Source organism: Chanodichthys erythropterus, chromosome 14 (genome assembly GCF_024489055.1).
Source record: "Chanodichthys erythropterus isolate Z2021 chromosome 14, ASM2448905v1, whole genome shotgun sequence".
In the NCBI taxonomy this organism is placed as follows: domain Eukaryota; kingdom Metazoa; phylum Chordata; class Actinopteri; order Cypriniformes; family Xenocyprididae; genus Chanodichthys; species Chanodichthys erythropterus.
In genome coordinates, this window is record NC_090234.1 from 15,924,050 (window position 1) to 15,941,506 (window position 17,457).

Here is a 17,457-nt window from a genome sequence, read left to right on the forward strand (position 1 = left end):
TTAAGTCTCTGTCTTCAAGTCCAAGTCAAGTCTCGAGTCAAGTCTCGGGTATTTGTTCACGAGTCCAAGTCAAGTCGCGACTTAAGTGCGACTCGAGTTTCCATCTCTGCCCCTAACCACAACTAAACCTACGCATCACAGAAAACTTTCAAATTTTCAAAAAACTTCCCTTGAATTATAAGCTGATTTCCTCATGGGGACCAAAAAATGTCCCCGCAAAGACAAAGGTACTGTCATGGACATTTTGTAGAGTATACAGTTCCTGAACCAAGCACACTTACAAGAGGCTTCTTGAAGAACTCGTATTTGGCATAATTCTTCCTGAAGTACAAACAGCAGTGTGAGTCCATGCCCCAGCCAGACTGAACCTCCATAACTGACTCATGGTCTTCTATGGTTCTCTCTGGAAATCAAAAAAAAAAGTGAGTTTAGCACGTTCATGAATTACCTTACATGTGCATCAAAAACATACACTCGCCAATCATGACGCTACATCCCGTTTTTATAGCCTCAAACTTACTGGAACAACAAACACTTGAACATACATCTGCATGATAAGAACTACCTAAAATGACACTTAACCCTATCTTTGGAAAAAAGTGTAATTGGATTTTTTAGTTTGACTCATGTCCCATTTGATTACATGGAGGTGGTGGGGTTTATGACCTATACTCCTGCCAGCCACTAGGGGGGCTTCACTTTTCAGGACATGTGCGGCAGTGTTGCCAAGTCCGTGGTTTCCCATGGAATTTGGTTACTTTGTCTTCTGGTTGAAGCGACGCCAAATAACATGATATTTAGACCCTGGATTGTGAATTTTACCAAGGGAACCCTGCCAAAAATGCGGATTTTATCCCCCGGAAAGCAATTTTTACGAAACACATCATCGACAGGAGACGCAGATCGGAACAGAACAGATCAAGCATAGAGACAGAGCGCATTTATTATAATCTGAAAACCACTTTTTACTTTTCTGACTCATTACAAAAAACAGAACAATGCCTAAAAGGTGCTGTGTGACAAGGTGTACAGCTAACAAGCTAAAAAACTCAGAAACAAGTTTTTATAAGCTGTCGACCCCCAAAAACGAATGTTTAAGGACACAAAAGTGGATACAGGCAGTGAGACAGAGCGTAACGGGTCATATTACTAAAAGAAATGCATTGGAGGGGGTCGTAATCGGCGACAACATATGCTAAACAAACCAACAAAAACAAACCATTCATTATTTTTAACCATGTCAAAGAATTATTTCACCTGTTGCCGATTACGTTCCCCTCCAATGCATTTCGCGGGGGCGTGCCCCCGTTTCTTGACTCCACCCCCATGTCAAACCAGTGCCATAAAGAAATCCGCACAGAAAAGTGCAGCGCAAAAGAAAACCGGTATCTTGAGCGCACGCTTGACTGAAACGCAGAATAAAATGAGCCTTGCAAATGATTTTGTAGGTTCGAGCATGAAAAATATGTGTATTTTGCAATTCTTTATTTTTGTTTGCAAAACATTTTTTATTGCTCAATTATTTTTTGTGTTTTGCAAAACTTTATTTTTGTGCAAAACTTTAAGGCATTCATTTGACTCCATAGGCTAGTTTTTGGGCTAGTTTTGAGTATCAATTGGGCAAGTTTTGTTGTGAAACCCTGGCAACCCTGATGTGCCGCACACTTGCTTTGAACGCTGCTTATCCATTGAGAATATAGAGTCAGTTCTTTTGATAATATGAGATTTTACTGCCCTCGTTTGTTTCCAGCTCTGAGTTTTACCATCCTACAGCACCGTGGGCTTGACAGATTAATTATTAACACTCCTTTTAAAAATTATGCCTTGATAATGAGCAACCTTCAATAGTAATGAGAATGATGTGCGGGGGAGCTTGTTATTCCACTTTATCATTAAATATTATTCAGCTTCTGCAACCCTAAATGCAAGTTTAATGACTAAATGGAAAGCATCTGTTTAGAAGCAGCCATCTGGAAGAGTTAGACTACTGTTATCTAATACTAATTAATTCCCATAGCGTTACTGCAGTGAATGGCCAGAGATCCTCAATGCTATAATGCAATAATGTTGTTTGCATTGGCTATGATCGAATGAGCTACGTCATCTCTGTGCTGTTGATGATCTCTCCTGAATTCATGCTTTCATTTGGAGATTACTATTACATATAGTATATCTATCTATTTTATCACTGCATGGCATAATGTTGCCTCCACAAATTGGTTGCTAGTAGATTTCTTAGTTGATTATTGGACAACGGCCAAATATAACCATCTTTAAGAAACTAATGGCCCACTAAAAAGTGCATGAAAATCATTGCATATTAAAACTGGTAATCACCAACTATTCCCTAGTCTCACTCATTAGGGAATAACATGCTTCAAGTTCCCAATTTGAGCTGTTCTCAATAGAGACATCATGACACAGGGATCCTGCCAAGTGTTCCCACTGCTACCTGTGTGAAACTCCAGCAATGAGACATGTTACCAAGAAGATAAATAATGCAGGTGGCATCTTTAACCCCGGGAAGAGGAACACCCTGCTCGAATGTGAGCAGACGGAGGCTGTTGAATGTCTGGGCACAGTCACACCAATCTGGAAACCAGCGTGCAAAGCCTGTGTTCAATTACTGCATCAGAATCGCTTCTCATCAGGCTAGAGTTATGGCCCTGTTTCCACCTGGTATTAAGATGCGTTTTGGCCGATTGGATCACAAGTGGACGAGGGAGACACATTCCTGTTGACACCTTGTCTCCATTTTCAACTACTTCTGTCCTGATTTCTTTGAGGGGAGGGTCTATGGGGGTTTAAAGCTATATTTTTTCGATCTAATGGACAAAATAAAAACATACAGAGAACAGCTTTCGAGAACATCTTTTTGAGCTTTCATTTCCGCTCTGACAGCCACAAGACCGTCCGAACGCTGAGTGCGTGTTAGAAATCAGGAATGGTGAGAGAACATTATGCTTGGTACATTTTTCATCTTCAAACCAAAGAGTAGGAGGCCTTTTGTACTGTTCAAACTCATTCGACCACATGAGCATCTACACTATGATAGCAATTCAGTCGAATGCATTTTCGACTTCCTCTGGAAGTTGTTGAAAGTGGAGTAGCACAAAACATTTTAGACCCCTGTATTTAGCGTCGTCCGCTTGTGATCCGATCGACCAAAACGCATCTTAATACCAGGTGTAAACAGGAACTGAGAGACTAATTGACTCGTGAATAAATAATTCAGACCAGTTTTGTGAATTGGATCAAGTGATTCATTCAAAAGAACAAATCATTCATGAATCTTACATCGGTACTGCTCTCATGAACTCTCATCAATGCGCCAAGGATAGATCAATGATTTAATCGTTAAAGGGTAAGTTCACCCAAAAATGAAAATAATGTCATTAATTACTCACCCTCATGTCGTTTCACACCGTAAGACCTTCGTTCATTTTCAGAACACAAATTAAGATATTTTTGTTGAAATCCGATGACTCAGTGAGGCCTGCATAGGGAGCAATGACACTTCCTCTCTCATAAAGGTGCTAAAAACATATTTAAATCAGTTCATGTGATTACAGTGGTTCAATATTAATATTATAAAGTGACGAGAATATTTTTGGTGTGCCAAAAAAAACAAAATAACGGCTTATATAGTGACGGCCGATTACAAAACACTGCTTCATGAAGCTTCGGAGCATAATGAATCAGTGTGTCGAATCAGCGGTTCAGAGCGCCAAAGTCACATGATTTCAGCAGTTTGACACTCGATCCGAATCATGATTCGACACAAAAGATTCATAACGCTCCGAAGCTTCCTGAAGCAGTGTTTCGTAATCGGCCATCACTATATAAGTCGTTATTTTGTTTTGTTTTTGGCGCACCAAAAATATCCTCGTCGCTTTATAATATTAATATTGAACCACTGTACTCACATGAACTGATTTAAAAATGTTTTTAGTACATTAATGGATCTTGAGAGAGGAAATGTCATCGCTGGCAAAGCAAGCCTCACTGAGCCATCGGATTTCATCAAAAATATCTTAATTTGTGTTCTGAAGATTAATGAAGGTCTCACGGGTGTGGAACGACATGAGGGTGAGTAATAAATGACAGAATATTCATTTTTGGGTGAACAAACCCTTTAACTAAATCTAAAGCTATTTAAAAAATGTCTTTAATTAAAGTTAAACTGAAATAAAATAAAATATAAATATATACTGCATATAAACTTAAACTTAAAAATCTTAAATTTTGCCTTGGCAACAACTAAATAAAACTGAAATAAAATAAGTTGAAGTATTAAAATGACTAAAACAAAGAAAAAAAGGACAAAAGCACATAACAAACTTACTTACTACATTAAAACGAAAACCACTTTTTTTGGAATTGTGCTCTCATGCTAATTTGCCCTGTTTAGTAAATCTGGCCCATGGACTTTTATGATTCTACCTCTTCAGAATCAGAATGTACATCCTCCTAACAATAATCAGCTTAAATGGATGATGAAATGCCCTTTATTTTTGACAAAAATATTCTGTTCATTCATTTGTTGCACTTTTTTGCTGCATTTGTTTCTTGTTCAGATGCTTGTTGACTCAGGAAAGAGAAGCTTACCGATACTCAGATGTGGGATCTGCTCAAACAGGGTCCAGCTGTGGTCATCAATGCAGTGGTTCTTCAGGATGAACAGCTGGCATATGTCCCGGGCAGTGATGTCACTGGGCACCTCCACTGCACGGCTGGTGTTGTCTTCACTGTATACTTTGATTACCTGCAACAAATTAAACCAGAATGAGGCTTTGACTGTATTCAAATGGAACAGTGAAATTAATTAAATGAGTTTGATTCACCCAAATAATAATTAAAGTTCATTGTACTTCATAGAAAAAAGTTGTGTGAACTCAACATTTCATTGTAGTAAGCTGAACTTAAAGGGTTAGTTCCACACCTGTAAGACCTTCGTTCATCTTCGGAACACAAATTAAGATATTTTTGATAAAATGAGGCCAATGCAGGCCTCAGTGAGGCCTGCATTGACAGCAAGATAATTAACACTTTCAATGCCCAGAAAGCTACTAAAGACATGGTTCACGTGTTTTGGCAGTTTAATACGCGTTTCGAACCACTAATTCGAAACAAAAGATTCGTAAAGCTTCTAATAAAGCTTTTAAATATGTCTTAAGTAGCTTTCTGGGCATTGAAAGTGTTAATTATCTTGCTGGCAATGGAGGCCTCACTTGGATTTTATCAAAAATATCTTAATTTGTGTTCTGAAGATGAACGAAGGTCTTACGGGTGTGGAATGACATGAGGATGAGTAATTACAGAATTTTTATTTTTGGGTGAACTAACCATTTAATATGATTAAGCTGAGTTGCAGCAAATTTCTAATTCCCAGCATGCTTTGCATCAGATTGTATAAATAAATGTTGAAATTAAGAGTTATTTTGTGTGTTTATGCACAAGATTAACATAGGGAGACATAAGTTAGTGTTTAATGTCATGCTAGTTTTGTAGGGTTACCATTGTGGTGAAGAGCAGAGCCTGTGGTTAGGTTGAGGATGGGCTGCAAAACTCTCATGACCACATATACTGTATGTTGTTTGATTATATACATGCAAGTATATAATGAAAGTCTCTTAGATAATTATAATAGCATGTGTGTACATGCTATCTAACATTTAACTAAGATCTGAATGTGATGTTTATGTAAATGAACTGTATGTAATTAACATTATGATGAGTTGGGCGAGGCTGAGAACTGTGGGAGTGAAGGGATGCCGTGACATGATTGAGCCACGGCTCTTGGCCCTGCCCAACTTGTCACAAAAATTTTAAGGTCTACAAACGTAAAAAAAATGAATTTTTTTTTTTTTTTTTTTTTGAAAGAAGTCTCTTCTGCTCACCAAGGCTGCATTTATTTGATCAAAAAATGTTATTACAATTCAAAATAACCATTTCCTATGTGGATATATTTTAAAATGTAAATTATTCCTGTGATGCATCATTACTGCAGTCTTCAGTGTCACATGATCCTTCAGAAATAATTCTAATAGGATGATTTTTAACAGTTTAAACAGTGGCTGTCACATGACCTCATCACATTGCCTTGTGCCACCCAGTTAATATAATTGTGTGTACAATAAAAAAATTTAACTTTTAGCAGGAAAGAGATGCAGATGTCATTTCCGATTCATTCATCATGCTGAAAATGGAAGGTCAAATCAAGCACACTGCATTGTGGGATACAGTACCCCACATAAGCTCTGCGGTACACTGAACCTTTTAACAAATATAGTCAGAAAATTCACATATACTGTGCACAGTTGACACAGTATAGCAATAGCATGTTATTCTGAACACAATCATGCAAAGGAAGAGGTAACTTTAAAAACGAGTTAATCTGTCACACTGCCATTTTACCTTTCTAGTGATGATCATTACATACACACACTCCTTTACCATCCCACAAGGACATTTTGAACTAAATTTCACTTGATGTCCTATATACAGTATGCAACAACCCGTTCATTCAAAGTGCAGACAGCCTGTGCTGCAGGACAAGTCATGAATGTTCCCTTTCATGAGCGCTGGAGTTCCCTGCTACGCCTCATATCCTCGTATGATGAGCTGAAGGACCCAATATAATCTCCTTTTAGAGCTGTTGGAGTTTCGGTGAATTGCTTTCAAATGATTCCGCAGAAAAACAGAGCAGCATTACAAGCCCCTCGCATCGATTTCACACGCACACATACATGAAAAAATAAAATAAAATAAACGAGTAAATTGGCGTTTCAGCGCAACTTACCCCTGTGCTGGGCGGCAGGCAGGGCTGTGATTTGGGACTAGCTCGGCAGCTTATGTAGGGCTGAGTGCACAGCATTTCTCAAGAGTTGAGTGAACATAAAACATAAACGCAAGTGTCTACCGGGGAGCAGCGAGCTTCCTCTCTGTCTGCAGCCGAGCTCAAATGAGGTAATTAGAGAGAGCACGCTCAGTGCAGCCTCCGCTGCTGCATGTCACCATGGTTCTGTCCAATCACCTGCCACCGTTTATCCAGTGGGGGTGAGTCCCACTCCGTCTGCCCCCCGCGTGCACACACCGGAGGGGGAGGGAGGCAGAAAAGTCACAAGATTTGCCCCACCTACCTATTCACACTGTCTTGACAGGCCCCTGCCCTCTGCATAAATCCCAGCAAGCAATTAGAAAACTGCTGGTTAAATGTGAGACCCGAAGGGTCAACCCGGACTGAAGTTGCACAAGGTGGGTGGAGGGCGAGAGAGAGAGAATGAGAAAGTGAGTCTCTTTTTTCATGAAATTAAATCATATTAGTTTTTTCAATTTAATCATAATATCACAGGTACAATTCATTCAAAAATAAAATGGTGTCATTATTTAATAATTTCAAACGGTACGCTGTTGAAAATGACATTTCTTCCCCATTGCTGTGTTGATTATTTTAAAGGTGCCCTAGAATAGAATTGAATTTATAGTTAAATAACAAGAGTTCAGTACATGGAAATGACATACAGTGAGTCTCAAACTCCATTGTTTCCTCCTTATATAAATCTCATTTGTTTAAAAGACCTCAGAAGAACAGGCAAATCTCAACATAACACCGACTGTTACGTAACAGTCTTGATCATTAATATGTACGCCCCCAATATTTGCATATGCCAGCCCATGTTCAAGGCATTACACAAGGGCAGCCAGTATTAACGTCTGGATCTGTGCACAGCTGAATCATCAGACTAGGTAAGCAAGCAAAGACAATAGCGAAAAATGGCAGATGGAGCGATAATAACTGACATGATCCATGATATCATGATATTTTTAGTGATATTTGTGAATTGTCTTTTGTAAATGTTTCGTTAGCATGTTGCTAATGTACTGTTAAATGTGGTTAAAGTTACCATCGTTTATTACTGTATTCATGGAGACAAGAGAGCCGTCGCTATTTTCATTATTTAACACTTGCAGTCTGTATAATTCATAAACACAACTTCATTCTTTATAAATCTCTCCAACAGTGTGTAATGTTAGCTTTAGCCATGGAGCACTATCAAACTCATTCAGAATCAAATGTAAACATCCAAATAAATATTTTACTCACATGATCTGATGCATGCATGCAGTATGCATGACGAACACTTTGTAAAGATCCATTTTGAGGGTTATATTAGCTGTGTGAACTTTGTTTATGCAATGATAGAGTCGAGAGCACAGGAGGGGGTGGAGAGCGCGAGATTTAAAGGGGCCGCAGCCTGAATTGGCGCATTTCTAATGATGCCCCAAAATAGGCAGTTAAATTCATTAATTAAAAAAAATCTATGGGGTATTTTGAGCTGAAACTTCACAGACACATTCAGGGGACACCTTAGACTTATATTACATCTTGTAAAAAACATTCGATGGCAGCTTCAATGTTATTTATACAGAATTATAGTATTTATTCATATTTTGAATTACACAGCTTTAATTTTTATATTTTTAGTTTTAATTTCAATTTTAGTTTAAGTTTTAGTAATGTTTGTAATGTTCATTAGTCATTTTGTATTAGTTTTTGGGGCTTAAAAAATTTAATCTTATTGCTTTATTTTTATAATTCAGTTTCATTTTGAGTAATTTAATTTATGTTTTGATTAAAAATGGTGTTTTAATGTCACTTACCAATTCTGGTACTGCAAATGAAGAAATCATAAACAATAATTATTTAAAATTGGGTCTTTTTGACTTCAGAAGACTTGGAATGTATTGCAAGCAGCATTGACTAATTTTATGATTTCTTTATGCCGCTTTTTTCCTTTTTGGAGCTTGACAGACTAAAGCCCTGGGTATACTTCGTTTTTTGTTATGCATATGCCAGTGAATGCACACAGTCAAACGCACAGCCTTGCAAAGTATACTTCCTTTGACTCGTATGCATTCACATGTGTTCAACACATGCACAGTTTTGAGCAATCTCTCGCCATGAATTAAAACCCACGTAAACATCTTTGTGTTCTTTCATGCTAGAGTTGTACAAATGAGGGTACTTTCTGACCTCTTCACACAATCTCTTGTCTATGTAGGCCTCCATTGTTTCTGTAGCTTGCATGCATTCCGGTCTGTTCTGTTTATGCAGTTTTTCTTTGACTACCTTGTGAATCGATGCCTCCAGGTCACGGTTGCCACACTGTGGATAAACTAATTACTGCAAAAAAATGACACGCGCATGTGCGACCTGAGCGTACAAGTATGCGCGGTTACAAAAATCTGTCGGTGCACATACTCTTCTGATGACGAATTTCGCATCACACGCGCTGTACGGTCACGTAAAAATAGAAGTATATTTTGGGCTAAAGTCACAATCAATGTAGCATGGAAAGGTCTGCATGAAAAAAAATAGAGCATTACATGTTTGGATTGACGTGAGGCTAAATAAATAATGACAGAATTTACAGTGTACTGTCCCTTTAAGTGAACACAGGTATTTATTTTTCTTTTCCGACCCAAAAAACATGTTTTTTTGGGGGGATAATGTTTTAACTGATAATCAGTTTATTCATTCATTCGTTCATTCATTCACATTTATTTGTATAGCACTTTTCACAATAAATATCGTTTCAAAGCTGTTTTACAGAAATATTTTATAGAGTTTTCCTGTGTAAATTACCCCTTCTGCTACATTATAGCACTGATTTTATAATGTCTAAAGATAAATCTAAATGAAAAACCATTGAGTAATCCTCTGCAGCCATCTAGTGGCTGTAGTTATGTTATTTTATTTTTTAAAGTGTTTGTTTTCCAAGAGATGGCAGCAATCGTCCACTAAACCAAAGCACATTTTTCATGTTATCACCATGAAGTAGATCTTTTTTTTTTTAAAAGTGGATTTTACATAAAATGTTGCTATTTTATATTTTTAAATTATTATAAATTGAGGCAAATAAATTAATAAAAATTGCAAAACAAACTGCACATAACATAAGAAATAAATGAGCCTATTTTATTATATGAATAATATTATAACGAGATGGGTGATAGCTGCATGCATGCCTCTTTTGCACGTTCCCCCTCTTCTTTTTTCTTCCTTTGTCCTAAATTGGGTTCCTGCAGCTTAGACCTTTTTTTTCTTACCATAAATTTGTATTGATTTAGAATTTCTCCCGCTCTCCCTACAGACTTCACCTCAACCATCCCCCGTACCTTCTTCTCTTACGTTTAATGAGAGTTATTCTCCAGTCGCACACTCCGAGTCCCGACCTGGCTGACATGATATCATTGACATGACGTGCAAATGAGCGGTAAAAACCTGATCGTGCGTTTCATTTTCTTCTCAAGCAGGAATAAAGTTTCTTGGAATGACCACATAAGGAAAATGGAAAGAACAATAGATAGGGAGATAGAGGTAGATATAGAGATAGAATGCCCAAACAAATGCACGAATTAACTACAATAATATCCATTTAGAAAATAGCTATGGTGAGCTTTCATGATGAGATCCAAAAGTAAAGTGTACACTGATGAATAATGCACATTAAAGGGCAATCACACAGAAAGAGTTTTAGCATTTAAAAACACAAGACTCAGAGAAAACAGATGACTAACTTTGGTCATAACTCATAAAGTTTAAGTGTCTGAGCTTGACCAGATCATATATTTTGAAAAATATTTCATCAAAATAGTTTCTTAAATAGCAAGACAAACATATTCATTTCTTCAAAGTTACAGAGTAAAGGTTCTGCAGAACAGGAAGGACCCTGTAAGGCATATGGAAAGAGCAATAGATGGGGGTTGAGAGAGAGAGAGAGAGTGTGTATGTGAAAGGCAGATTGGTAGAGACTAGGGAGGACACGCCAGTCCTCTTTCAGAGAGGAAAAGGAGGTCAATGCTCCCCAGCAGGGCCGGGGTTAGCAACCCTTTCAGCCAATCACAGCCTCCCACAGTGACATCATCTCCAAATGAGGTAAACGATCCACTGTTTAATCAGTAAGAGAGACCTACAAGACACAAAAAAGACAGAGAGGAGGAGGAAAACCCCTCTCGAGGACAGGCTCCATAAATCTCTCTAACAAGCATTACCAGACCTAACCTGTTAAAGTCACAAGGTAATAAAATGAGCAGGGTTCTTGCTGCTTTCTTATCAGAGTAAATATAAACAGTCCTTAAAGGTAAATGAGTAATAGACGGTAAAGTTAAAGAGTGCCCGCTACAGCGCCCTACAAGAGAAAATGTGATATTAAAGAAACGCTAGATAAATATGCTGGATGTTCGAAAAGTGGACTAAAAAGTGAACTCCTTTGCGTTCATACTGTTCCTGTCCCATGTGCCAATGTGTCCTAAGATCTCAATATTGTCTCAGTCTCAGTCCGGCATATTATACTGATTATAATATTACCAATAATACTAGGCACATGTGCGATAAAGTGAACCTGGCATAAACAAGTCACACCACAGACTTTAAGGATTAGTTCACTTTTAAATAAAATTTTCCTGATTATTTACTCACCCCCATGTCATCCAAGATGTCCATGTCTTTCTTTCTTCAGTCGAAAAGAAATGAAGGTTTTTGATGAAAACATTCCAGGATTTTTCACCTTATAGTGGACTTCAATGGGCACCAAACGGTTGAAGGTCAAAATGACAGTTTCAGTGCAGCTTCAAAGGGCTTTAAACGATACCAGATGAGGAATAAGGTCTTATCTAGCGAAACGATCTGTCATTTTCGAAAAAAAATACAACTGTATATGCTTTATAAACACATATTATCGTCTTGCACGTGCTTCCGCTTTCTGCATTCTTCAAAAAGCTTACGCTAATGTCCTTGACCTTCAACCGCCTGGAGGCCATTGTAGTCCACTATAGGGAGAAAAATCCTGGAATGTTTTCATCAAAAACCTTAATTTATTTTCGAATGAAGAAAGAAAGACATAAACATCTTGGATGACATGGGGGAGAGTAAATTATTTTATTTAAAAGTGGACTAATCCTTTAAGGAATTTATAGCGGAATCTATTTATTTTAAAAACTGAAGAATTTTGCAACATCAGCACTGCTACTGAACTGAATTGAATCAACACTGGTCTGACTTCAGCCAAAAAACTACACTATTACCATCTGTAGAGCTGCTTATTATGGAAGCTTGTTTCCACCACTTAAAGGCGGGGTATCACACACAGTTTCTGCCAATCTCATGTGCATACAGAGTAATATTGCATCCTTCATATCTCCGAAGTCTTTAGTTTTATCATTTTTATAAAAGATAGATACGCTAAACCGAGTCTTTCTGAAAAAAAGCCGAGCTCCTGAAGGTGACAAACAAAAACATACTCCTTCAGTGACAGGAGCTGTGTCTCATTTTGGAGGCTTCTCGCGGCTTCCGTGCCCCGAACCAAACATGTTGATGGACGTGCTCTTGCTCTTACTCTGGCTGATGTAATTATTAGGGAGAAGTGCCTAAACAAGGAATTACACCCTTTATTGCATGATAAAGGGACATACAGAAACATGTCCACAACTGGAAGTTGTATATTTGGCACAGAAATGCTCTGTCATACGTCCAACTCTTGTTTTGAAACTTTGGCCATGTTTAGCATGAGAATGCAACTCTTTAACAGTGTAAATAAGTCAGAATTCATGAAATAGCATTACACCCCCCATTTAATAAAAATAGGTAAAAATGTATAATTGTGACTTTTTATCTAGCAACTGACTTTTTTCTCAGAATTGCATGATATAAACTCTCAATTGCATAAGTCAGAATTGAGAGTCATAAAGTCAGAATTGTGAGATAAAAAGCTGCAATTACTATTGCAATTGCTTTTTTATTTATTTATTTTTTGGTGGAAACAAGCTTCCATAGCTTATAACTGAACTCGTTTCATGATGAATTTTACAGTCACTAAACTTAACTGAATCAACATTGTTATTTTCCTGTTTATCAATGTGAAGCAGATTTGAAACAATCTGTGTTGTACAGAGCGCTATAGAAATAAAGGCGACTTGACTTACAGTTGCAATGAAACGAAAGTAGCATCAGATCTATTCTCCCGTATTGTGATGCATATCCAAAACTAATAGATTATCATAAAAGAAATAAATGTAGGTGGGCACTTCGTTCAATGAACTGGTTGCTTAATGGATTTTGAGATGCACTTAAAGGGGAGATATTTAAATTTGCCTTGATCTTTTGACATATAAGAGGTCTTTGTACCATTAAAGGGGACCTATAATGTCCCTTGTACAAGATGTGATATAAGTCTCTGGTGTCTCCAGAATGTGTCTGTGAAGTTTCAGCTCAAAATACCCCACAGATCATTTATTATAGCTTGTCAAATTTGCCCCTATTTGGGTGAGCAAAAACACACAGTTTTTGTGTGTGTCCCTTTAAATGCAAATGAGCTGCCACTTTCCAGAAGAGGGCGGAGCTTTAACAGCTCAACAACAACAAAGCTGGAGAATCTCACGCAGACAAAATGAGGATTGTCAGTAACGGTGTTCAGCCTTACATTGTTCAAACCGGAGTCGACACTGATGGAGAGACTCAGGAAGAAGTTACAACTTTTAGAATGAAACTGGACGTTTCTGAATGGTTATTGGATAAATTTATGTAGTTGCTGTGGAAATTTATGTAAATTTTGGGGTTTGTGATGTCACTAACCCAGGAAGAAGCTTGTTGTAGTCCCTTGATTTCTGTAAAAGAAAATATCTCCCTTCGCATTGAACTTTGAGCGCCGTAACTTTGTAGATGTTGTTTATGCTCAAACAGCAACATTACGCACTAACTAAAGTTAAAAAGTAAAATCATAATCAAGCAACCCTGTAAAAGTGGATGCGGGTCCTGCATCAACAAAGAGAAGTCACTTTCACCAGAAGTTATGACATTTTGATATATATATATATACAACATATACACAAATGAGTTGTTCACGATAAGATCTATAATCTGCATTTAGAAAATAATGAGTTTTCATTTCAGGTGAAATGCTGTTTGCAGCACATTTGACATTGTTTGCAGTGTAACGGAAAGGAAAAAATGCATTTAAGACCCAGGCTAGATGCTGCAAAAGACAAGATAAAGATGAGATAAGGCCAGGTACATGCAAAAGTCATTTTTGACATTAAAGTGAATTGTATTCAGACCAACTCCCAAATGGCCTGTTTGGTTCCCTTTAAAGATGTCTGCACTTATTCACTGTAAATGCTTGCATAAAAGGATTTCAAAGATTTTTCTAATTCAAAGATTTGTCAGATTTTCTACTAGCTACTATTAACATTTTAGTGAATAGATTAAAAAAGAAATCAAAAGCACCATGAGAGACTCTGCACCCACCCCGCCTCACCCAAATGAACTCTTAGCAAACATTTGTTCGGATTAGTTAAAAATGAAGTCGATTAGGAGGTTAGCGTAAGTTAAAAATCTTTTTGCAAGAAAATGCAAGTTGGGGCACACACTATCTCACTTCCACTATGCTATCTCAGTTGTTTCTCCTAGACGTCAACAAGATTAAATGTAGTTTAAATGGAGCCTTTGATGAAGTCTCCTGTTTCTCAGATTTAATCTTACATGTGTCTCCTTTTACGAGCCATCATCTCAAAGTCTCAATTTGTGCTTGGTTTTGGCATGATACCAAAGTCTGCTATATGAACATTTCTCATCAAATTCTCCCAAAACAAAATGTTTTTATTTATGCTTTCTGTATGTAAACAACTGGCTCATTTGTGGGAATATTAGGAGAAACATGTGAGATGTACATACTTAAGTCTCCTTGTGAAAACCAGTTCTCCTGTAGTCTTTCATAAAACAATAAACTGCATGCATTTATGCTTCTTGTTGGACCAAATAAAATATCATCAACAATAAAAAATACATATTTAAAATAAAGTATACAATCAAAATTCACAGTTTCCACCATGATTAGTAATTGACCCAACCTAACCCGGGAAGTCTGGGTTTCCCACTAGTAATTTTAATTTAAAGAGGTGGTTCATGTGTGCTCAACTCATAAATATTGTGACACGACTAAAGACAGCATGAGACTCGCTGGCTCAAGGACGGGAACATAAAGAGCAGTTCAGCAGCCTGAATGAACCTTGAACTGCTGTTCTGCAGCTGCAGACTATCAGAAACACAGAGCTTCACATCTACATCACATTCCTTCCATCTATCATCCATCATCCTCATCTCATTCGTATCAGTCAATTCACACATTTACTATTTTTTTTCCATTTCTGATGCATTTAAAGATAAATATAAGTGATTTTCACTGTGCTTATTTATGCATACTTGAAATATTACATATAAAGTCAATTCAAAATACTCAATATATTTGATGAGAGCAAAGTTCAGAAAACAATGGCATTCTGTTTGCATTATTTATGATTAATTGTTCAATGCACACATGTACGCAACAAGGTGTGTTGATGTTCACAGTGGATTGCAGTCACAAAGCTACCGGAAGTCATTCATTTTATCTCTCTTTTTTAAAATAAATATCAATGTCAAGAACGAATGTAATTATTTGCATAGAGAATTTTAATCTCTCCTTAACTTACCTGAAACAAAGAGCCTTTAATTAATTAAAAAAGCTCAAATAAATAAAATAAAAATAAAGAGAATCAAATAAAAAATGTTGAAGCTAATTTGTAAGATTAGTTAATAAATAAATAAATAAATAAAAATAAAGAGAATCAAATAAAAAATGTTGAAGCTAATTTGTAAGATTAGTGAATAAATTAATAAATAAGAATGAAAATAAAAATGTTGAAGCTAATTTGAAAGATTAGTGAATAAATTAATTAATCAATAAATAAAAAATAAAATTAAAACATTTTGAACTAATTTGAAATATTAGTGAATAAATAAATAAATAAAAAGAATAAAATAAAAAAAAAACTATTGAGGCTAATTTGAAAGATTAGTGAATGAATGAATGAATGAATGAATGAATGAATGAATGAATGAATGAATGAATGAATGAATAAATAGAAATAATCAAATTAAAACTGCTGAAGTTAATTTGAAAGATTAGTGAATAAATAAATAAATAAAAAGAATAAAATAAAAACTATTGAAGCTAATTTGAAAGATTAGTGAATAAATAAATAAAAATTGAAGCTAATTTGAAAGATTAGTGAATAAATAAATAAATAAATAAATAAATAAATAAATAAAATTAAAACCTTTTAAACTAATTTGAAAGATTAGTGAATGAATGAATGAATAAATAAAAAGAATAAAATAAAAACTATTGAAGCTAATTTGAAAGATTAATGAATAAATAAATAAAATAAAAACTATTGAAGCTAATTTGAAAGATTAGTAAATAAATAAATAAATAGAAATAATCAAATTAAAACTCCTGAAGCTAATTTTAAAGATTAGTGAATAAATAAATAAATAAATAAATAAATAAATAAAAAGAATAAAATAAAAACCATTGAAGCTAATTTGAAAGATTAGTAAATAAATAAATAAATAAATGATCAAATTAAAACTATTGAAGCTATTTTGAAAGATTAGTAAATGAATAAATAAATGGAGCTAATTTAAAAGACTTCAGTGAGTGTTTGCTATTTAGGCAACATTAGTGCCAGCGACCTTTGGACAAGTCTGAACAGAGTTTATGCAAATGAGCTGCAATGTCATTCAGACAGTGTGTCAAGAGAGCGTTTCAAAGGCAGCATGTTAGAATAAAGATAATTCAACTGAAAGTCAATGTATGGACAGCCAACCTAGTCAGACCATGAGGTCCCACCAACATGACACTGTAACCTCAAAAGCTAAAAATGAAAAGTTGAAAGGTCTTTGAGTATAAGTGTGCATTTGACATGTTTAATAGGCACTGAATGATCTAAGACATAAGCCCTGTAGGTGGTGAAACATTCTGAGGGGTTAAATAGTAAACCCTTTTATTTGTGCTAGAAGCACATTTACATACCTGCAAACCTATGAATACTAATGAAATCACTCACTCCTGCAGATATCATGTGATCAGCCAAACTATTCCCTTCCACAATCATGCGTATGAAGATTTGCAGAGAGCCGCTCACAGCATGTTAACAAACCTCCAACACTGTGCTTGACCTTTCCTCAGCTCTCGCACAAATGTCATTTTATCAGCATGGCTTTTCCAAGAGCACTTTCACAAGCTGTCAGATTTGCAGTATTTTCAGCAGCACACTACAGTCAGGCCATTGTTTAACTCGTCTCAGCAGGTATTAGCCTGTCCGACTGAGTGCAGAGAGTGTGTCTTTTGGCAATGGATACAGTGATGACAACAACGATGAGGAGATCAGAAATCCCTGCCAGTGACATTTACAGGTGTTTAAAACGCTGCTCTATATTACAAATGGAAAAAAGAAATTCTCTGTGAAAACAAGCTATTATCTGCAATGAACTGGATCCACTTCCAGAAGTAATTTACCAGGGAATGTTGCAACACTGAAATAAATGCAACTTAATAGTTTTGGATCTAAAGT

General features: G+C 36.3%; 1 protein-coding gene across 5 annotated transcripts in view; it reads right to left on the minus strand.

Annotated features, from left to right (window-relative positions):
- Positions 1-17,457, minus strand: part of grb14 (growth factor receptor-bound protein 14) — a 112,275-nt gene that overhangs the window by 25,516 nt on the left and 69,302 nt on the right. For 4 of the 5 annotated variants that reach the window (XM_067409354.1, XM_067409355.1, XM_067409353.1 and 1 more), the window contains 2 exons: positions 4,609-4,765; positions 282-403 (listed from right to left, as the gene is read on the minus strand). In XM_067409354.1, coding sequence (XP_067265455.1) covers positions 282-403; positions 4,609-4,765 — 279 coding nt within the window. Of the gene's footprint in view, positions 1-281; positions 404-4,608; positions 4,766-6,802; positions 6,992-17,457 lie in introns of those variants that run through there. The other variant, XM_067409356.1, reaches the window with a different exon arrangement.